This window comes from Melospiza georgiana, chromosome 3 (assembly GCF_028018845.1).
Source record: "Melospiza georgiana isolate bMelGeo1 chromosome 3, bMelGeo1.pri, whole genome shotgun sequence".
Lineage (NCBI taxonomy): Eukaryota > Metazoa > Chordata > Aves > Passeriformes > Passerellidae > Melospiza > Melospiza georgiana.
The window spans coordinates 36,680,837-36,703,859 of record NC_080432.1 but is presented as its reverse complement, the minus strand read 5'-3'; the positions used below and the strand labels follow the sequence as shown (position 1 = coordinate 36,703,859).

The 23,023-nt window shown below is 43.9% G+C and overlaps 2 protein-coding genes across 5 annotated transcripts in view; one reads left to right on the top strand and one right to left on the bottom strand.

The window, feature by feature from the left end:
* The window catches only part of BICRAL (BICRA like chromatin remodeling complex associated protein), a 45,013-nt gene extending 30,460 nt beyond the window's left edge, over positions 1 to 14,553 (bottom strand). Inside the window, exon 1 of one of the 4 annotated variants that reach the window (XM_058020460.1) lies at positions 14,538 to 14,553. The gene's annotated coding sequence lies outside the window, so the exon portion shown is untranslated. Of the gene's footprint in view, positions 1 to 3,614; positions 4,113 to 4,834; positions 4,926 to 14,023; positions 14,044 to 14,537 lie in introns of those variants that run through there. The other 3 variants (XM_058020462.1, XM_058020458.1, XM_058020459.1) reach the window with 3 other exon arrangements.
* Positions 14,554 to 14,715: 162 nt separating this feature from the next.
* Positions 14,716 to 17,290, top strand: TBCC (tubulin folding cofactor C). The gene has a single exon (XM_058020613.1). It carries the CDS (start codon positions 14,716 to 14,718, stop codon positions 15,748 to 15,750), a length of 1,035 nt encoding a protein of 344 aa, XP_057876596.1. The 3' UTR covers positions 15,751 to 17,290.
* Positions 17,291 to 23,023: the final 5,733 nt, after the last annotated feature.

Here is a 23,023-nt window from a genome sequence, read left to right as displayed (position 1 = left end):
AAATAAAAGAATAATAATAAAAAAGAAACTTGATAGTCTCTCTGTGCTAGTTAATGATGGTAATCTTTATTTTGTCTAAAGCCTCAAATAAAGCAAAAGATTACAGAGTAGTTGGGGATTTTTTCCAACTATGAAATCAGGAACAAATTAACACTTGAAAAAAAATACACATATTCGTTTAACTATGTGATGACCTGAAAAAAACCTCAGTTCAGATTCGTGCTTATGCATTTATGGTGGTGTTAACAAGGGCCCTCCCAAAACTGCTCACTCTTTCACATTAAAACAGTGGCAGGTCACAATGAATGTTAGAACAGTTTATTATTGTCACTGCTTTTCCTCTACCATAAGAAAGGAAAACACACTTGTTTTTGTAGACAATCCCCATGTCTGTATGGCAATAAAAAAAACCTTTCAAGTACAGATGCGGCTTATTCCAGCAGAAGCACTGCAAGGAATTCTGCCAACTCTCTGAACAGTGACTACATTATCAAAGAGGCTCTTATGCCTGCTCTGCAGCCAGTACTCAGCCAGCAATGACACACTGACGCTGGCTGCTACACCTCCCCTAAAAAGCAGCAGCCATTAGATTTACCACGAGCCTAATACAGCATGAGGAGGCACGATCATTGACCATTAGAGCCTCAGTGTGAAACCCGACTGCAGCTATACAGCTACAACTTCTCTGGAAACCATGTGAAGTGCACCAGCAAAACTCTGCAAAGGCAGCAGGCACCACACCCAGGCACCCTAGAGCTCTTCAGCTCCAGCCATGGGCTTCCCTCTGCTGGAAAACTCCGTGCACACAGAAAGGGACCTTGGAGCAAACTGGATATGCAGGTCTTACTAGCACAACTTTGGGCCTTTCCTCTCAGTAGAACTAAAATACATCAACTGTACTGGGAAAGGACATGAGAGGGAGCTGGGGCAGGAAAGCTGCACATTCATAAAGTGATGTAAATACTTAGCTACAGTAAAACCATCTCTGTAGCTGAGCCCACATATTTAGTGAGAGCACTGTCAACCCCAGGATACAGGTATTGCACACAAAGCAAGCACTCCAAGTATGCCCAAAACAAGCACACACCGGAAGACCCAGGTGAGCACACACCAGTGAGTAAGCCAAGGGGTATCAATGGAAGCACTACCAGGCTACTGTATCAACATGGTGAGCAAGCTCTGCATTCCTCCAGCAGTGTAAACAAGTGACACCCAAAGCAAAGCGCTGCTTGCAACAACAGCCACAAACTTTTAAGCTCGGAGAGACAAAAACACATCTAAAAAGAACAGATCTGGAATATTTAAGTAGTAACCAACCAAGATCTCAATGCAAGATGAGAATATGGTGTGCTTTAATGCAAGCAGGCAGCTGTGCAGATTATATATAGTCATTTGGCAAGTACTAGGCCCTGAGAGAATATAGTCATTTTTATCCCGTTTCTGCCATTTCTTCACTATTTTCACAAATTAATGAAGAAAATCACACACAGTCTCCTAGACATTCAAGGCATAAGAGAGAAATTGTATTATTTATAGATATGCCACCATTAAAAAAATAATTCACCACCTTGATCCCAAGATTCCTGTTAATGAAGATAATCACTTCAAGAAGCAGTGAATTTAATGATATAAGAGTTCTGAAATATGTGAACAAATACTGTATTCTACATTCAAAATCTCTGTAAATAAGTTTCATAGCTGGTGTTTTATTCAAAGCTAAAATGCCAACAAGTCCCCAGGAAATCTTTTAAAAAGACAGTTTATATCCAGACAATTTTTTGTATATTCCAAGCAGTAAGTGTATTTCACAGAAATGTTGTTTAAAACCCTTCAACAGGCAAAAAAATTTAAACATTTAAATAATTAAAAACATCTTAAGATTATTTCTGAATTTTAAAAAATCTCCCACTTCTATCAGGAATGAGCAATGAGAATGGAGAAGCTGATCTCTGATGTGAGAAAAAACAGAAATCCAAGAATTACAAAAGCGTTCCACACTCCTTAGCGGGCACAGCATAAGCTGGCTTGGCAGCACACCTTCCTCTTCCCAGGTACAGGTGATGTTGGTATTAAGCTGAAGTCTCATGAGCTCTGAGCAATCATACAGAAATATTTTTTAAAAAGGTGATTTTGAAAAAAAAAGGTATTTGAAGTGCTCGTCCTAAAAACAGCACCAAAACAAAACTTTAAAAATATATTAAGGTGGAGCTGTCAAATTAAGTAATTTGGAAATAGCAGCTTCCCCTTAGACATAAAGGAGCAATAAAAACTTGAAAATATCCTAGTCCCCTCCCTACATCAAAATATTACTACGACAGTAACAGCAACAAAACAAGCAACCTACCCACCAAAAAAATTACCTATGCTTTTTTTTTTTACAAGCACTACCGAAACCTCTTCAATGAAGAATACCTTGCCCTATGGACTACACCGGACCATTTTTTAAAGGTGGATTTCCTTTTTAATGTCACGTTTTATTTTTCGGCCATCGTTCAGAAAAAAATGTTCTTTCAAATCTTTTATTAATTCCTATACGTTGAATGACAAGAAACGCGTATTTCAGAGGTAAAGAAAACAAGCTTGTAAGGACTCTTGGCGGGATCGAAGCTGCGCGCACGGGCCCGGGCGAGCCAAGGCTGTTAAAGCGCTCCTCAAGACGGTGACCCAGGATTAGGAAAGGAGTGAGGGGGTGCGGGAGGGAAGCAAGGCTTTGAGGATTTCGGGGAGATCTCGGTTCCCAAAGCCCAAAGCAGAAATGCTTCCCAGACAAGACACAGAAATATGGCCCGAGCTGGGCGCGACGGCACCGCCCCACACGGCGCGGCGACAGCAGAAAGGACCTTAAAATGGCGCCCGTGGGGGAGGAGAGCGGGTGAAACTGCGCAACAAACGCTGGCAGGGAGCCAGGCAGCGCCATCTTCCCGCTCCCCCGCGCAGCCGGGGCTGCCTGCCCGCCGAACCCGGGCACGGCCGGGGCTGCCGCTGGAGCCGCTCTCCTCTCTGCCCGGCAGTCCTCGGCCACCCCGCGCTGCCGAGCCCGGGGAAGGAGAGGAGCGGCGAGCACGGAATGGCGAAAGGCAGAGGCCTCCACATCTCATTCCTCCCCACAGTGATTAGCAACAGCTCTAAGGAAATACATGCGTGCCCTCTACGCGTCGTTCGATTTTGCCCGGCTTTTAACGTCTCTATACCTATTTTCTGCCATCATCTATAACTGAATTTTGTAATAAATACTAGAAAACAAAATATAATTTACATAATTGAATACCGCCCATGACTCAATAAATGTGAACAGTGACCATTTTAGAAAACCCCCTTCACAACCTACTACTCTCTCTAAGCCACAAGTTAAAAAATCTATTTACAAAATATTGCTTCTTTTGCGCAAAATAATCCCAGCAGCACAAAGGATCGGGTTTACATCCACTCTACACCGAAGCCAAAGGGGGTCACTCCAGAAAGAGACGCTTTATTGTGTTTTAAAGAGGCGTTACAATTAAATATTTTCTGTCTCCGAAAGAAAAATAAAAAATTAAATAAATAAAATAAAAGGAACATCGAAAAACTCGATCCCGAAAAGGCGAAAAAAAAAAATCGCATTAGCCCAAACCTACCGCCCGAGCATTTCGCGCACCCACAAAAAGCGGCACCGTTTCCATTCCTCGGTTAAAAGCAGGAGGCACGGAGCGATTCGGAGGAAATTGCAAATAAAAAACCAAACAAATCAAATCAAATCTAGTGGCGACACCGAAAACGAGGAAATTAGTGAAAAATAAATCCCCAGCAGGTACAACTCTGAGACACAAGCTCAAAGAAAAGACAAGATTAGGGTGGTGGCGAGTGGAAGGGGGAAAGAAAAAAATCAAGCCATGAGCGAAAAAGGAAAAAAGAAAAGAAAAATCCTTCCCAGCTGCACAGCCAGGAGAGAGACGAAGTGTCTCCATTTTCCCGACGAGGAGGAAGAAAAGACTGTTTCACAGACCACAGAGCTTTAGAGAAAAGCAAAGAAACGAGGGGGGAAAAAAAAGAGGGAGGAGATTTGAAAAGATTATTTTTCTTTCTCCCTCACACACTCTCTCTATCCCCCTCTCTCCCTCTCACTCTCTCACACTCACACATACACACACACTCTCTCTCCCTCCTCTCCTCTTTCCATCCCTCTCTTGATGGCCATCAAGGGGGCGGAAAAAAAAAAAAAAAGACAACAACAACAACTAATTTTAAACCGGCTCAATCAATGAGTCATTAAAAGAGATTTTTCTTCCCTCCTCTCCTGAATTTGCATGGCATCAGCAAGAAAAAAAAAAAACCAAAAAAAAAACCCACCCCAAACCTCTCCCCTCTCTGCAGCTATCAGCCTGGACCTGAAACCTTATCTCTCCCTTCAACCCCCCCCCCCCCCCCCCCCCGCGCCTTTATTTTAAGAAACAACTTTTTTTTTAAGTGCCCTCAGCAGCCACCACCACCATCCTCGCGGAAAAAAAAAAATTAATATATATAGTTCATTTCCATGTGAATCCACATCTGCCCAAACAACAGCCACCCACAAAATATCCCTCTTCTTCCTCCTCGTCTCCCCTCTCGCTCGCTCTCTCTCTAGATATATATTTATATACATAGCCCCAGAGCCAATAGCTCTCTGGGCTGAAACCTAATATCCTGGTTTTGGCAACTCCTGGTTGTTAATTTGCTCCTCTTTCTTTTCTGTCTGTCTGGAGATAGATTTCCCCCCTCTCTTTTCCCTCCCCGAAGGAAGGGAGGAAGGAGGTTGTGTGTTTTTTTTTTCCTTGAAATTTTTATCACAAAATTATAATACACTCAAAGGGAAACTCACCGTCATGAAAAAGCAGTGCCTTGTCAACGGGGTTTCTTCGCCATCACATCAGGGGCTGGCAGTGTAGGAGAGAGAGAGGGAGAGCGAGAGAGCGAGGGAGGGAGGGGGGAGAGCGAGCGGGAGAGGGAGCGAGCGAGAGAGGGGGAAAGAGAAAGCGAGCGGGAGGAGAGCGCGGCTCCGCTCGGCTCCGCTCCGCGCCCGCACCGCCGCCGCCACCGGCACCGCACCGCCGGGCCCGGCACGGCACGGCCGCGCAGCTCCGCCGGGACACAACGCCGCAGACCGGCGCCCGGGCACACGCACCGCCGCCCTGGCATGATGAGTCCCCAGCCCCGGCGCGATCCTCGCTCCGCGTTTAAAGCCAGGCCCTTTAAAAACTTCGGCTCCTTTTTTTGGGGGGTTGTGTTTTTCAGAAACCCGTAGGTCTGGAGACCTAGCCTAGGCTGCTGGCTTTAGATTAAAAGTTGGGGTTTGTTTGGGGTTACAGGGAAGTAAAACAAAGTTTTTATCCTATTAAAATTAACCTTGATGTTAACAATTTGGCTGATTTCCTTCATATTAAAGCTGTAAATCACTATAAGTTTGGTGGGTGGGAGGGGGTCCCCAGAAAAATAAATGCAAGTGCAGGGGGCTCCCCGGAAAAATAAATGCAGGGTCACCTTGAAAAATATAATATTTGATCCCCTGGCAAGCTATACTATTTTAAGTATTTTTAGATATGTTCTTATCAGCCTTGCTGGAAACAAAATTCAAGAACTTCAACTACTTTAAAAAGTTTTGGGTAACCTAAAATTGTTAATTTGAAGTCAAAGGTTATAGCACTGAGAGTTCATTAATGCTATTCTACAGTTTACTTCAGCTAAAAGCATTAATAACTTTGTTCAAAGCTTTTTTGTTATAGAAAGCTTCCAATTTCCACCATTCACTTCATTCACTGATTGAGAACAATTTAATTCTAAAAAATTAATTAATTTTGCAGATAATTCAGAGAAGCCTGGTTTATTAAAAAAACCATTTTGATTGAAAGCAGATTTTTAGCATGCAGATATATGTACGGTAATGCTTTTAAAAACAACAACAAAAAATATCTTTAAGACCCTTTTTCTGCTAGTTATGGTAATTCCCAAGGACTTTACTATTTTATTCCTAAGTAACTTTGTTAAAACTCCTTAGAGACAAGGATTTGAAGACTTTATTTAGTAGCACATCCTTCTTTATTAGCTTCACACAGCTCAAAAAAACCCTCTCACAATGCTTTAGGTTTTTTGAGCAACTATATCAAAATGGTTAAGGGCGGTGTACTAAGTGAACCTTCTTAAAGAACTTGGCCAGACTGCTTATCTTAAAAAAAATCTCAGCACCTCAGCATTGTTTTCCAATTAGAATCTGGTTATATTATTTTTTTAATTAATCAGCCAATTCCAAACTTTTGCCAAAGCCAAGACTCGCCTACAATCCTTGTTTACATGCACACCCCCAGTAGAAAAGTGAGGTGAAGTTTCAGATCACTCCCAAAGTGGAAGGGTTGGGCCCAAGCAAAGAAACCTTAGCAGGAATCCAGCAGATCCTTTGTGCAGCCCAGACCGAACCTGCCCGTGGCTGTGCCTTGGCCATCAGCCAGATTATCAACTGCACTTTCCTGACTGCAGCAAGGACCCCAACAGCCACGGCACGGACACAAACACCGCGTGCCAGAGAGCTCTGCAGGAGCTGTAAGCCCGTACTCCTGACACCAGCATTAGAAAATCCAAAAGGCCAACATTTAAAGGTTCCTAACTTCAGTAAATGTTTCAAGGCCAAACTGCCCTGAATTCAAACCTGCTCAGCTTCACTGGCTTTAGAGAATATTGCCCAAGTGAGAACTAATATGGAGGAACGCCACCAGCATTCTTATTTGGTTAACAGGAAGGAACTTTGTTTCAGAGGTTACAAGGCCGAGCATCTGATCAGTATGTTATTATTATTATTACTCTCCTAGTCCTACAGAAACCACAAATAGGAAGCAGGCAATACGATACAAACAAGGAACTGGAGAAAGGAAGGCAAGTGATTTTGAATGGATTCTGTTACCATAAGAAACACAAGGAATCCTACATAAGTTTTCCATGATGGTACTATAACTTACTTTCCCTAAAGGATGTTTCAAGGCAGCATTGACAAGAGCATTACTAAGCAGGTACAGTACAAAAAGGGAAGGAGAACTAACATCATCTATACAATGAAGCACCCTGCAGTAACTAGATTTCTCCATATCTACACACCTTTGCTATATTTGTTCACAGGTAGAAATGGTTACCAAAAAAAAAAATCAAGGGTTGGATGTAACTTTATAGGTCATATTGAAGTACACACTTAATGTTACCTTCAATACTAAGAGGTCTGAATGCAGCCATCAGCTGTAATGTTACCACTTTCAGGTGTACTACAGAATTTCTCAGACCATGTTTGTAAAGAACGACTGCTTTTTCCTGGCAGGTACTCATGCTGTTTTAAGAGCATCACGTGGTGTTTCAGAACTGGGTGTCACTGCCCCGAGAGGTTGCCCCTCTTCTCACTGCCTTACTGCCTGAATACAAAAGACCCTTGTATGTCAACATTCTTCTACCTCAAGGTCACCTGCTCAGAGCTGTCATCTTCAACCAGAGTCCTATGTACAATGCACAATCAGTTGCTGCCCTTCTTTAGCTTCCACCATCACATTAATACATTTTCTTTCCTGTAGCAGCTTTATAAGGAGCAAGGGGAAATAAGCACAAGAGAGGAAAGACCAGTGTCAGAAGGAAGAAGAGAAATCTTTGGAAGACTGAGAGACGTTGGCGTAAAAACAGCGACTGGGAACGTCACGTGCACTCATCACACAACAAACTACTTGGCTGTATTTTGACACCAGCTGTCAAACTGTGACCATGCTGTTTAACAAATACCACTCTCATAGGTGTGCAAAGACACCAAATGACATTTGGAGTGATCCAATACCTTGCCCTGAAATGACAGACTGTGAAGAACTGAAAACTATGCCTAGATATTGAGAGGGAGAAAATAAGGGGGTACAAAACATCCTTATTCTTTCTGTCTCCAGGTTTCTGCTACATCAAGTCACTTTGCTGATATTCAGACCATTTTTTCAGGTCTGCATCACATGCACTCCAATTCTTCTTCAATCATAAATTAGTACCCCAAAAGAAGGTAAGGCAGCAATAGATTCATAATGAAGAATGTAAGGACTAAACTAGTGCATTAAAGGAATTAATTCCACAGGCATTCCAAGGTTTTTGCATTAATAGATGGTTGTAACCTCAACTCACTGCATCCTTTCAGAGATATATTGCAAGGAAAAGAATGCCATTTGCTTCACTGCAGCCTTGCTTCCTCAGCCTGAATCCTTCAGCTCTATTGATGACACTTCTTCCTCCCATGCTTTTTCTTTCCATTCATTAATGTGTTTCTTATGTCAGCTCATCACCAGTCACACCTTTTACTTATCTACACATGGCTTAATTAATTATTTAAATTTTAAAAAATAGCTAAGCTTGAAGGCACAGAAACAAATAGGTCATCATTAAAGGGCACAGGCAATAGAGAGGTAGAGGTCACTTGACAAGTAGGGCACCCAAATACAGCGGCATGAAAACAGACAAGGACTTTAACTTGGAACATAAACCTAACATACCACACAAAAAATTCAGTTCAATATCCACCAAATTCTGAACAATTACCACCACTATTTTGATGACTCACCCATAAAAGTTACCTAAACATTACAATGTTCAGCTTGATACCATGCCTTCCTTATCCAAAACAGTACTTACAAAACCTGGGTCATAACTGCATGATGTAATTTGTAAAGCTGCATGACTCCAGTATCAATCATCACACCAAAGGCAGGACTGCTTAACCAAAGGTATCTTAAGGGGTGACTGGTCAGGACATAGGCAGTGAGAGGGGGTAATGAAGAGTGAACCTCAGAACAAGAGATTTCCACCAATACCAGAAGACAGACAGGTTTCTGTGACTGGACAGTGTGTGAAGGCCAACAGGGCTGGTCTATGATGAATCTAAAAAGCAGATTTTGGAGAACTGTGCTTCTCTGAGATGGGGATCTGACACACAGCAACAATTAAGTAAAGCCAAAGAAAACATGGTGACTGGAGGTTCCATTTAAACAAATTGCAATTCAAAATGATTACTGGAACAGATCAAGAATTACTATATCATTCTCTAGGTTATTTAAATATAGTCTCATATTCTTCAGCCTAAAGTACCCTAAAATGGAGAATTAAGTTCGAAAGATTAATAGCTCTCACTTCCAAGTTAGAATAATCTTAAGATATTCAGCCACTGAAATGTATCAGAAAAAAATAAAAATACCCTCACCTCTGGAGACAGAGCTTTATTGCAGAAATAATGGAGAAGTAATCTTGCCCAACTAACACTGCCAAAACTGATGGAAGAATTTAAACTAAAAATGATAGCAGAAATTGGGACAACCTTCTATCACATTCATAGTTAATGTGGCTAGCACAAATTAATGGAAAAAAATCAGCGAAGTAAGGATAAAGAAATACAGATGAGTATATTAATGAATAGTTGGACACAAGGATTTGGGTGTTGGTTTGGTTTTTTTTTAAAACATAGTACCAATTAAAAACAGCAGCCTGTCAATGAAACTAACAAGAGAAGCATTCCTAATACAATTGTGGTATTGTGGATGTTGTTAAAAAAAAAATAAAACCAAACAAAAATGGGAGGGATTTAACCAAAAAAAAGGAGGCCTAAAACATGAAATAGGGATACAGAAACACAGTGGAATAGTAAATTATACCAAAGCCGTTTGTGTTCTTGAAAGAAACACAGACCTGCTAAGCTACACTTGTATAAGGACAAGACAAAATGGACAAACAGAAGGGACATTATGAATAAAGCACCACCTAAGTCAGAACTTTTGAGACAGAATAGTTTTACTTGGACATTTTTGAGTTCCTGCTATGAAATCAACTGGGTAAGATTTGGATATGAATGAAGATTGCTGTAAAAGAAATCTTTATATTATGACTAGAATGGGTATCAGTATGAATGGAATTTATTCTCAGATTTAGACTGGAGAACAAATGCTAATAATAGGAGGAGGAAGCCCTCATTCAAAATTATAGCTGACAGACTTTTTCCTAAGATGAATAAATGGCAAAAAGAATACAAGTATAGTTTTATCCACTAGGGAATATACTGCAGGAGAGCTAATAGGAAAACTTGGATATGACTTGGAGTTAATTCTATTTAAATCACTCAAAGATAAATGGAATATGTTTCCAAGTAAGATTCACAATTCTAAAATAGAAAACTTTGATATGCTATTGAACCTAGGTGGTCCATTGAACTGGCTAGTCCAATAACCACAGTTTTCTGAAATCCATTTTAAAAAATAACTGTAAAAGTATCTGAAATGTAAAGCAAGGCAATGAAAAAAACTCTCAGAAACTCCATAACTAATAGAATAATTGCCTCAGAGGGAGAGTCCATAAAGCAGTAACTGTAGCTTACATACCCAGTCTCCAGAATTTACCTACAGTCAATTAGCAAGCTAGGATTCTATATAGCAGTCAGCAGCTAGACCTGGACCAAACCTAAGTCACTTCCTGCTCTTGAGGTCTTGTGTTTAGCATATTTGGGCCTTGCTTTGTTAATCTGAAAGTACCTTTTGTCATCAAGTGCTATGCTTTGAAGCCTGTCCCTGGTTTTGAAGGATAACTCATTTTTGTTGAAATCTGTTTCTCCACCTTTGGCATTGGAAACACCATGTTCTCAGAAGGGACCAGCTCAGACTACTTTCAAAACAAGTGCACCTTGACTGGTTGGAATATAATTAGTATCTTAAGCATTCCCAAGGATTACATTCAAAGCTTTGGCATTACTCACAGCAATTAAGTTGCACCAAGTAAGTCTCATAGTTTTAGCTTTAACACTCAATAAGTGATTTAAAAACACATGTATTTTACATTGTCCTGGCTTTCCATATGGCCAGATATATATAAAGCACAACATTTTAGTGCAAACAAAAGCTTAAAAAAAAAAAAAAATCAATCAGTATGCCAAACGTAACGTTCAAAGAATTTCTTTTTTCCAAATGAACTGAGATACAGTAACTCAACATTCACTTTTAATGAAGCCCCATTGCACCGTGACAAATGTGCAGCCTACAGTATCTTAAATGAATCATAATATGGCTTACATCTTTAATGCCTGATCACAGAGCCAGAGGAGTTCAAAGAGCCCTTACTAAAACCATCAGTGGAAACGCTGGTTGCACAAGGCACTGAAGTACCTACTTTGTAGCCAGAAGTAATTACGCTGCTCTGCTAATCTCTGCTGCAGAAACTCAATCTAGCAGACACAGATCACATCTAGCAGATAAGGGCTCCATGCAAGGCACAGAGGCTGCTGCTTTTCTTGAAAACACGCACAGCATTTTTGTGTGATGGTGCAACACACATGCATAACACCCTTTGGAATAAAAATTGTCAGTGTTGGGAATACATACTGATGAGAAGGAATAACTCTACTTCCTTCCTTCCCTCCTCTGCTTGAGAGACTGCAAATCTACACCTTGAGATCACGCCACATCTATGAGGTCCCTGACTTTTACAAGCACAGGAACCTCAGGTGTAAGAATCCATTATTATGAGGCTGAGCACACAGTTGCCTCTGTGGATCTCCCCTTTATTCCCCACTCTTCTTAAAATAATGATGGAACGAGACAGGATCTTGAACCTTCAGCTGAACTGCACAATACATCTCACTTAAAAGGCTATGAGGTAATGCTGTTGAGCTATAACAAATCAGTAGGAAATATTTCAGGCAGATAGCATTCATGACTGATAACCATGGGACACAGATTTAAACCTGGAAGCACACACGGAGCTCGTATTTCCAGACTTTCACAGCACTAGATCAAAGTAAACAAGTGCAACCTGCACCTCCACATAAAATAATGGAAACTGTAGAGTTCAAACAATGGCACAAGGCCTTACTGAAATGACTGCTATCTACCTTCAAACCAGAAAGGAACAAAAGCACAGGCAAGAGGGAAAAAATAGGAAAAAATATAACACAGAGAATTATGTACCTTAGTTTTTCTCATATCCTCAAACAGCCAAACTACTTGTTACAGCTTACCCAAGTGACTCCAAGCCTGAGCTAGAAAGCTTACATTTTATTCAGATGGTTACTGTCTGGCACACACAGCAGCCTCAAAACATAGAAGTTGCTGCCAGCAAAGTCAGGAGGAAAATTGTCAGTCTTTGTATGACCACAAAAAAAAAAAAAAAAAAAAAAAAGCACATGCCAATATAAATTATACAAAACCTCAAATTGTAAGTGTGGAAAGTAATTTTGGAACATCAGGATGAAACAGTTGGAAGAATTTTTCATTATGGTCATACATTTTACCTTCTTGTCTCTGGGTATACTTTTGCTTTTTGACCAAAATAACAATTGTGCACGTTAGCAAGGTGAAAAGTTTCCAGTCTCTCCCAGACACTCATATTCACAAGGGTATTTGGTCCTCGTTAATTTAAACCTCCAATCACCTATAGAAAAAACAATTCAGAATACCTAGCATCCTAAGTGCCCAGATACAATAAGGAGTAATTACAGTACAGCATAAAATAATTAACATTTATTCTGTGCTGTGCACGCTAAGGTTTGCTTGCAATCATTCCAACATGAAGTTCTTTTACCCAGTGCGGTTCATCCACAGGCTCACATCTGCATTAACGAATATTTGTGCATATGAAAAACAGCAAAAACCTTTTTCTGTCAATACCCTCACGTACAGGATAAGCACTTCCATCACTGTTACCACCTGTATTAGCTAGACTCAAGGGAGCATAAGGCAAACAGAGCCTCCTAGCTAAAATGAAACATTCACATTTTTCAACAACATGGAAATAAGGATTTTTTTTTTTCTTGTGGAAAATTAATTGCAGCATATTCCTGCCTAATGGAACATTGCTGGAATAACTACAGGAGTGGATTTACTATTTATTAGAAAAAAAATACCTAATGATACTACTAAATGTATCATTTAAACACATTGCTAGGAAAAAATATCAAGTGAGAATATTTCAAAACCCTTCCTTTTTCATGTCTGAGCACAATGCTATTCTACAGCATAAGAGGTTTTACTTTTTAAGACTCAATCTAATTCTTCAAAACTAAAATTCTGAACACTGCAGTAGTGCAACAGACGTAATGCTGCATTAAGAGCTGTAATGCATCCAACACTTCACCTATCCCACTGCCCATCCAGCCTGCTCCAAAGTGCTACTGTTACATAAGGATCCCGGACAATCCCCTCAGTTTATATGCTAACGCTGTTAGGGAAAGAATATTCTCTATTTTAGTGTGAGTCTTTTGCAAGGACTAAAGGCATTTCAATGCCTTTCCTCTGTCATCCAAACTGGACTGACGTTATTGCATGTAAGGTTCAGGTACTCCATACATTCTAACAACATTATATCATATCTAACACAGAAATTAAACCACATTCTCAGAAAACAACAACTACTTTGAAGCTAAAGGTACTTTTAAATGCTAACCTTAAGGGACATAACAATCTATACTTCCAAACAGGAACATAAGGTAAAAAACTCATGCTATTGCCAAACAGAAGACAGAAAAGTCAGATTATCTACTTTGGGTTTCCCACCTTTTTGTTTCAATGGACAGTCTTAGGTCCTGTCAATTTGTTACAAGTGACTTCAGAATGACAAGGGGAAGAAGATGGTATTTGTAGAAATAGACAGGAGTTAGAGTTTTTTCCATATTACTAAAAGAGTGCTTAGTGTTAACTTTCTTTGCACAAATTAAAATCCAAATAATCGAAAAAACCTCAAATGAATACAGCAAAACAATGGTCACTTTTTTACTTTACAGACAGTGTACTTAATTTCTGGTTCCTGGTGCAAATTTACTTTAATACACATCTCCTAATTATAAAAGCCTTCCTTCCCATGTTTCCATATAGGCCTCTGTGGATTGCTCATACAGCCCTCCCTCAGGGGCACAGCAATCCACTGGCACTGCTCCCACTTTTCCCTCAAGAACCGAGCTCTCTTCTGGAGCAAAACACTCCAGAAACCAAATTAGCAGCGAGGAAGAGCTCGATCCACCTGGCAGCACCTTTGCAGTTACCTGCAAGGCTCAGCAGCCTTTTCCTCGGCCACTTCACTGGGGAGAGGGAGGCAGCAGGGAAGGCTTACTAGAGCACGGAGCCTCCCGAAGGCGCCGGCCGTGTGAGGCAGCCGGGGGCCCCCACCCGGGCACGGGGCCGCGACCGCCCGGCGCCTCCGGAGAGCACGGGGCGGCGCGGGGCGCCTCGGGGCGGCCCCGAGCCCGCCCGGGAGGGCAGGTGGAGCTCCGGGCTGCGGCCCCTCCGCCTCCCGCCCGAGCCCGCACCGAGCCCAGCCGCCCCTTCCCGAGCCCGCCCGGCCCCGCCGCTCGCGGGAGCCCCCGTGCCCAGGGCCGGCGGCGACGGGCGCGGCCCGGGAGGGGAGGGGAGGTGTGGGTGTAAGCACAGCAGCGGGGAGAAGCGGGCAGCTCCGCGCGGACACAGCGGGGCAGCGGGGCGGGGGCTCATTTATATCCCGGGAGCTAATTTGGGAAGCGGGATAACCCGCCCCGCGCGGCACCTGCCGCCAGCACTCACCCCATCCCGCGGAGAGGCGGCGGCCCCTTTAAGACCGCGGGGGACCCCTCCCTCCGGCCCTCCCGCCCTCCCCCGCCGCGCGCCTCCCGGGCCGCCAATCGGCGGCGGCGACGCAGCCAGGGCTGCGGGCAGCCAATCCGCGCGCCGCTTGGTGACCGCAGGGGAGGCGAGCGGCAAGATGGCGGCGCCGGCAGAGGCAGCGGCCGTGGCGGCTCCCTCGCAGCCCGAGGTGGCCGCGGGCTCGGCCGCCTCCGCCGTGGTGCTGCCGGAGCGGCTGCAGCGGCGGGAAGCGGAGCGGCAGCAGGGCGTGGAGCGGCAGCGGCAGAAGAAGGAGGCGCAGGTAGTGAAGGAGGAGCAGAGCGAGTTCTTCCTGGCCGCCTTCGCCCGGGAGCGGGAGGCCGTGGAGGCGCTGCTGGCGGCGGGGACGCTGGAGGAGGCGGCCGCCCGCCTGCAGGCGCTGCAGAAGCTGCTGACGGGCAGCGTGCGGTTCCTGGCGCCCTACGAGGTGCGGCAGGGGCAGGAGACCGTGGCGCGGCTGCAGGGGGACTTGGCGGCGCGGCGGCAGCAGCTGCAGCCCAAGAAGAAATTCGCCTTCCGCGCCCTCAAGAAGGAAGCGGCCCCGGGCAGCGCCCCGCGCCCCGCCGAGCCCGCCCCGCCGGACCCCGCCGCGCCCGAGCTCGGCCCCGGCATCGCCGAGGGCGAGTCGGGCGGGCCGCCGCTGTGCGGATTCAGCGGCGCCCAGGACGCGGAGCTGGAGCTCGGCCCCGCGGAGCTGCTGCAGCGGGACGTGCTGCTGGCGGAGCTGCGCGGCTGCCGGGTGCGGCTCCGCGGCAACCCCAACACGCTGCGGGTGCGCGACTGCAGCGGCTGCACCGTGCTCTGCGGGCCCGTGTCCACCTCCGTGCTGGTGGACGGCTGCAGCGACTGCCTGCTGGCGCTGGCCTGCCAGCAGCTCCGCACCCACCGCACCCGCCACTGCCGCGTCTACGTGCAGGTGACCAGCCGCGCCGTGATCGAGACCTGCTCCGAGGTCTCCTTCGCCCCCTACTCCTGGAGCTACCCCGGGATCGAGCGAGATTTCGAGTCGTCTGGGCTGGACAGAAACAGTAACAACTGGAACCTGGTGGATGACTTTGACTGGCTGGCGACTGACAGGCCCTCGCCCAACTGGAGCCTGATTCCCGAGCAGGAGAGAATCACTAGCTGGGACTGACTGCGGAGATCCTCGTGTAAACGCACTGATCCACAAACTGTGGGACTTAATCCCCGATGTGCCATTAAATTATCCCATTCTGTATTCAAATTTCGAATTACAATGTATGGCTGGGTTTCTTAGTTGAAGCATACCAGTCAAATAGAGTTTACTGTTCTTGCACAAGTTGCTGCTGTAATCTGTATGTATCACTGTGGGATTTGCCAATTTCTGAAGTACCTCATTGTGAGTTAAAACTTATTAAGGTGGGACAAAGGCCACTGATACACAAACCACAATGAGGCTCTGTTAGAGCTGTTGTGTTGCTTTCATTCACCTATGCAGACTCTGAAATAGCTGCAAGTAGTGCAAACTGTACTGGAATGAAAAGATCAAATACCAAATTTCCCATCTTGTGTGGCTCTCATGTTCTGATGGCAGCACAGTGTCTCTTGGGGGAATGCAGGTCAGTACTGCTGTGAGGTAATGGGGTGAAAAAGGTTCATTTAAAGGGAGAGTTTGTAACTGCACAGTGCAGCAGACTGAGAGGCATCCTAGGCTATGGTACTACGATGAGCCAGTTTCTGTTAGACTGGTTTAAATCTCTTAGTTGGCTTTAGGCTTTTCTTTCAAGTGAGAGAAGTCTAAAGGAAAAAGGTGTTCCAATAAATATCTAATGCTCTCCTAATATACTGATTACTCAAAATTCAGAAACCTATGGAGTCTGTATAAATACTAAAGGTTACGATCTGTAAATGCCATGTGAAAGGATGCTGCTTCTGTAAGCAGCTGGAGGCATCCAGCAAGTGCTGATGAACATCACAGAAGCTGAGTTAACTGTTCCTCTGCAAGCTGAAGCTTCAGGGCAGAGATGTTCAGGGATGTCCCATTAATTTTCCAGACAACGGGCTTTGTGTGCTCTGATCCTGATTTGCAGCACTGTGCTGCTGCATGTGTGCAGTGCTGGCAGAGAGAGTCAGCAAAACAGAAAGAAGAGGTGCTATATTCCAATTCCAGATTTGCATGTTGCATAAAGTGCAGAATAATTTAAGTCTCTTCACTCCTGCTACATAGTAATAAAGTAGCAGCACTGGAATGCAATGTCTTTACCGTGCCCTGTTAGTGGTGCTGAAGTGACCACTGTCCATATATAAAGTATACATAGCAGTTTTAGGTTTCTGAAACCCCTCCTTAACTTGTGACATTTTTCAATAAATAATTGTTTATCTTGCCTTAGCTTAAAGCTTTATTGTAAAACTTAAAATTCTTTATGCTGTGCAGCCATCATCTATGTGCCTCTGACAGACACTAAATCCTAGCTGAACTATCAAAAACTGCATCACTCACAGGAGAAGTACCTGAAACTTCACTTAGGTGCTTGTCTGGTCTTGAGCAGAAAATGTTTTTCTATAAGTTGTTTTCAGCATATTTAATTTAAAGGGGGAGGGCAAAAAGGATTTTTTTTATATTCCTGACAATTTTCAGTTTTGTTTACTTCTGTTAATGTATATTTTTTGACTGAATTGGATTTTGCATTTCAAATATACTTGTTTTGAATTATTTTAGTTGTTCCTTTACTAGTGAGCCTTCTTTGCACTGACAGCATCATAAAATGATTTAAAGAATACACCCTCAGTCTTACTTTAATGTAATCATTTATATCCTTTGTTAGAGGGATGTGATCAGTTGTGGCTGTCAAGTTATTTTAACACATCCCTCTTGGTACAGAATCTGATTTTGTAGTTAATTGTTCTCCAGATCAATCCTGTTAGCATCCTCTAGCCTTGAGATTGCAAAATGTTCAGCCTGCAAGAATTACAGTAATGCCTTTGTTCTGCTTGCCCTGAGCTCTGAACATTGACACCTCCTTCCTGTGGTGGTGGATCCTGGCAGATCCAGACAGGGAAAGAGACCCCAGGCAGTACCAGGGGTGCACTGAGGCTTCCCAGCCTTCCTCCCATGGAAGTGCCATGTCCTGTTCCAGCTCCTGGCCCATGGCATGCAGTTCTGCCTGAATAAACAACAGGAGTCAAAACATGGAAGCTTGAACTTCAGTTTCTCTCTGAAATTACTTCCTTGGGGATGTTTTTCACAAACCAGTTATTGACATCCTAGCTCCTACTGTTTTCCTTCCTCCAAACACTTGACTTTGGTCAAACCACAGTTGGCAGGTAATAGTTTCCAGGAACTTGGTGCCAGGCAATTACCCTAAAGACTTGGCATTACCTTTGTAATACAGAACACATAACTGGCTCTTGCACAGGCATGGTGTGAAACAAGATTCAATCTGACAACAGTAAGTCCAGAAAAATTTGGTCAGGCAATTACCTAAATGTGATTTATAGTTCTAAACATACAATGTCATATATATATATAAATATATATACATACACACACACACTCACACAGAGTTGCACATGTTTCCAAACACTTTTTTTGAATTGTACTTCCCTGATACAGAATCATAACAGAAATTCAAGACTGTTTTGAAACAACAGTCTGTTAATGCTGTATGAGAATTTAAGCACTAGTAAAGGTTTACTAGCATGCTCATGGGCTATTCAGTATAGAAATTGCAACATTTTTGGGTCCCTAAGGAAGAGAAGGCAAACTCCTAAGTATTTCTAATCAGCTGGCAATCACCCTGCATAATGTACAACTGAAGTGAACAAAGTCTCTTCAAGAACTCTAGCTCTGGTTTGCATCACAGTACCACCAGTTCCACCAGGAGCTTCTTTAAAAATAATGTACTTTAAAGAAATTAATGATGCTAGACATCACAAGGGGCTGCAAAACAAATGCCTGCTGGAGGCATGGGATAACAGAACATCAGCACCACAAACCTTGTGCAAATTTGCCCTGAAGAGAAGCTACAGGCAGAAAGTTTATAAAAATAGTGGGGGGCACTGAGCTGCAGAACCATTTTCCATGAGGAGTCAGGAAAGCAGTCCTGTGTCAAACATTTTTGAAAGACAGCCTAGTTGGACAGGCCTCCTCCAGCCTGTGGCCTCACCAAAATCTTTAAGGCCAGTGAAAGTTCCTTAGCCCACCACAGGGCTGTTACTCAGTGTTGTAAAGCTCCTGTGTGTGTCTGTGGGGGGAATAAAACAGTTGTATGCAAAGACACACAACGCTGAGCCCGCCGGAGAAAACTGAGGCAGTTTTCACTCAAAACAGAGCTTTGAGTGTTGCCATTGTTGAGGCTCTGAGGGGTGGCACAGACCAAAGCTTGCATCCAGAGAAGCAGCTGGAGCTTTGCTGCTGCTTCCATGGGGGCATCCCCTCACCCGAGGTCTGTCCTGAGAGGGATCAACCCCCCCTGGGTTCCCTTTGGATTCCAGGCTTTTCATCTGTCTGCCCCTGCTTCTCTGAGTATCAGAACAGAAATGGAGTTACTATATTCTCTCTTTAGCCAGCTCTCTTTCATTTAAATAGATTCTGATGTGAGCTGTAGTAGAATTGTTTCGTGAAAAAAAACAGGTAAGAAATACATGCATAAGACAATTTCCTACACACTTCTATGCATTATATATTTGAAGGCTTGGATTTTTTTTTTTTTTTTTTGAAGTTTCTTATTTAAGCAATAGCTGCATGTAGACAAGGTTCAAATCTCGGTGATTTTACCTGGAATTGCTTCAGGTTTTACTAAACAGCTAATTTCATCACATACAAGGAAAGACAGGAATAGCAAGAAGAAGAATCTATGCAACTTGGGGAAATTTCAGCATTTCCATTCACATCATGATCTGATTTATCTGACTGACTGGGGGACCCACCTGTTGTTCTGAGATGTTTTCCAGCAGTAATGACTATAATGAGCTTTTTGTAAGCTTCTTTTAATTCCCAGCATATTTCTTTCCTGTTTCTGCAAATACAAATTTTGATTTCTAACTCTTATTTTTTCAGCAGTGAATGCTACACCCCAGGCATCACAGTAATACATACAAATACTCCTAATAACCATCTTGGAAGTCAAAAAAAAGCTGTGTTTTCTGAGCACGTTACACACCACCATATGAATGATGGCTGAAATTCTGGGAATTACCCAGAGCAAAACCACACCAAAACCCCCACAGTGTGCCCCAGCAAAGTGCAGGAGCCACAGAGTACAGCAGGTCAAGTCACTCTTCCCAGGATTTGCAGCAATCCCAGCAGTGAATTTAGAACTTGCCTCTGTTTCCAGCCGCAGAACCTGCAGTCGCCTCACATGCCACAAAAATAGTAGCCTACCAAGTTTCCTGTGTAAGGAGGTAAAAAGAAAGTCATAAATCAGACTTTTCTCCCCCTGATAATCGTACAGTGAGGTACAGCATTTTTATCACATTGTTCCTCGAGTGTCCCTGTTCCCACCACCGAGTTACAATTGAAAGCAAAACCATAGCTGAGGGTACATGAGCAAACCCCTCTACACAACAGCTTCCCATCAAAGGTAAAGCTAGACATCATTATTCCTGCAGTGAAATATAGCCACTCTTAGGGAAAGGAGAAAAAAAGCCTCAGAAAGGCACACATTTCATATCACAGAGCAGTGAAAGAAAGATTGGGCCGGGAAATTATTCTTTTTACCGAGGGCACTTCCACAGTTTAGGCATGTATGTATTTTATATCTTACACCCCTGAAGATGGAAAGACTAAGATTGGTCCAGGGCCGAGCACCAGACTGTTTAACAAACACCAGATTAAATTGTTTATGTTCCTCTCTCTTAATTGATAAATTTGTACCTTATATGTAGGTTAGCAGGCATAGCTTTTTGAAAAGGTATCAATATTGTATTGGTCTACACACATATTATAATTTTTAACTAGATTTTGAATTTGAACAGATTCATGGTGAGATCAATAATAATTTGAATATTTTATTCTACCATTTTTTCTCCAATATTGGCATATGAATTATACAGTTGAATTTAATAGACAACCTCTGAGGAGACCATTAACTCAAACATTCTTGCAGCAATTAGCTTTTATCTGCTATGGATCAATTTCAGCATACTCTATTTGAAGAGGTAGTAAGTGCCAAACTAAAGACAAATAGCAGCCAAGGAAAAGCTTTTTAAGAAAAGCAGATGCCAGGCAAAAAAAAAACTTTCTTTTTTAATCTATCCCCACCCCAAAATGCTTCTCGATGATCTCCCATCACCTTCCTCTCCCTCCAGGCTGCTCTGCCAGAGACAGCCCTTGGCTGCCCGGTTCGTGCCGATGCTTGCACAGGGGTTTGTCTGTTCCAGGCCTGGGACAATATGGAAGCATTCATTCCTGCTTAAAAAGTGTTACCCAATCCCCTTTAAAACCCCCAAGCAGGGCAAGTCAAGTTGATAGGTGGGGTAGTTTTTGCCACTCGAAGTCCCCAGCTGTTGAAAACTACTTAAATAAACAGCGCTTTTCCTGATCCACATTGTTCTGGTGGTGCTGATTGCTGTCCCTGATGATTTTAGAGGGACCACCCGAAGTCTCAAAGGTCTAATTAGTAGGTGAGTGTCCCTTCCTGAACATCAGGTCCAGGATTTTTACTGATCATCTCCCAGCTAACAATTTAGCAGTGATTTATGAGGACCTCTCCTGTTTCCTTTGTTTATAGGCAGAAAAGTCAATCTGGAGGGATCAGTGAGCCCTGAAGCATGTCCTGCATGTTCTACTTCACTGCTTTGATTCCTGAATTACAGGAAACACTGTAGTGTATACACTTCCATGATTTTGCTGCATCAGATTTATCATGGGTATCTAAATGTTAAATTATTGAACTGACAGTTATTCAGATTCACCTGTGCTCCTGAATACAAAATTACCCATACCCAGAGCAGCACCAGGCTTTCATCTGCTGTGGGCAGGAAGTATTTCACTGTATATCCTCATGACCTGCAGACCTGGTGCAGAATTCTTTTCCACTTTAATTACAGTTTCACTGTCATCACTGACAAGAAAGGAAATGGTTTCAAGTTCCTTTATCTAGAATTAACTCCAGGCTGTCAGATAAATACATTTTCCAAACTCAAGTCTCTTAGCTGAGCCCTGAAAGAGTCAGTGAAACACAATATGTGCTACAATGGTTATGGGATATTTTGCCAGGAGAGATGCTATTTCAGAGCCATTTCTTATTGCACAAAAACATGAATAGGCTCTCTCAAGAAACAGCACTTCCCATCCTCTTCACGGCAAGAGGAGAGAATAGTCCCTGATGCATAATCACCTTGCCTCTCATCTTACACACTCACTCTTCGCCAGCAAAGGCAGCAGCAATGCAAACCACCAGGCTTGCTTTAGAAAAATCCCAGTGACCAGCTGCTCTCCAGCTCAGTGCAATAGCGCCAGGATGGGCTGGGAAAGGTCCACCACAAACATCTTCTATTAGGACAGGAAGAAGTTGTGAGTTGCCAGCCTTTGTCCTTCCTGAAGGAACCCTCAGCGTTCCAGGATCTCAAATGGCAACTGAGAAGCATCCACGGTACCACAGAGCTGCAGACCATCAAAACGTTATTTTTTTCAGTGCTTGGGCTTTTTAATTATTTGTGTTACTATTTCTCACACTTGGCGTCACCCTGGCACACTCCTTCCCCTCTCTGTCGCCGGGGGCTGGTGGCCATGCTGCTGGCAGCCACTAGAGGATGCCCCCAGGGATTCGGGTGGTGGCAGCAGCAGGTCTGGTTGGCAGGCGGGAGAGAATCCTCCCAGTCCTGCCCTCACACACCTGCAGGGATATTTTCCATTGCTGGGGGTAGCCTGAGGTTAATTTTGCATTGTGATGACAGGGGCGAGGCAGCGCAGGAGTTTCCCAGCAGCTCCAAACCCTTGTGTGGCGAGTGGGAGATGATGTTTCAAAGTGAGCAGAACTCCTGGAGCAGTGGGGCGGGTGGAAGAAGCCGGGCACCGCTGAGTGCCGCAAGGAGGAGGCGGCAGCCGCAGGAGGGCTCGGACCCTCTCTGTGCCCCCACAGCACAGCCGGCTGCAGGTCCTTGTGCAGAGCCGGAGCACCCCGGGATGCCTCCCCTGCCCTCAGATACAGCATCCCCAGGGTCCCTTTTCAGCTGCTGAGGTGGATTCCTCCCTGATCTCCCTGATAGAAGCTCCCGGGTGGGTCTCCTTGGGCAGCCCTGCTCCCCTCCCGGCCCGGTGATTATCCAGTAAGCTGCTCATGCCAGCTCACTTTTTATGAAAGCACCTCTAGATTTCAGCCCAGGGTTTATTTGTTGAGTTTCTCTGCGCTTTTCCTTTCTCCTGCCAAGACCCAGAGATGGTGCAAGCCTTGGAAGTAAATAGAAAATGCCAAGCTTAGTTTTTTAGGTCACTGTAAACTACA

Coding starts and splice junctions, on each gene's coding strand:
- TBCC (XM_058020613.1), top strand. CDS start 14,716: ATGGCGGCGCCGGCAGAGGCAGCGGCCGTGGCGGCTCCCTCGCAGCCC.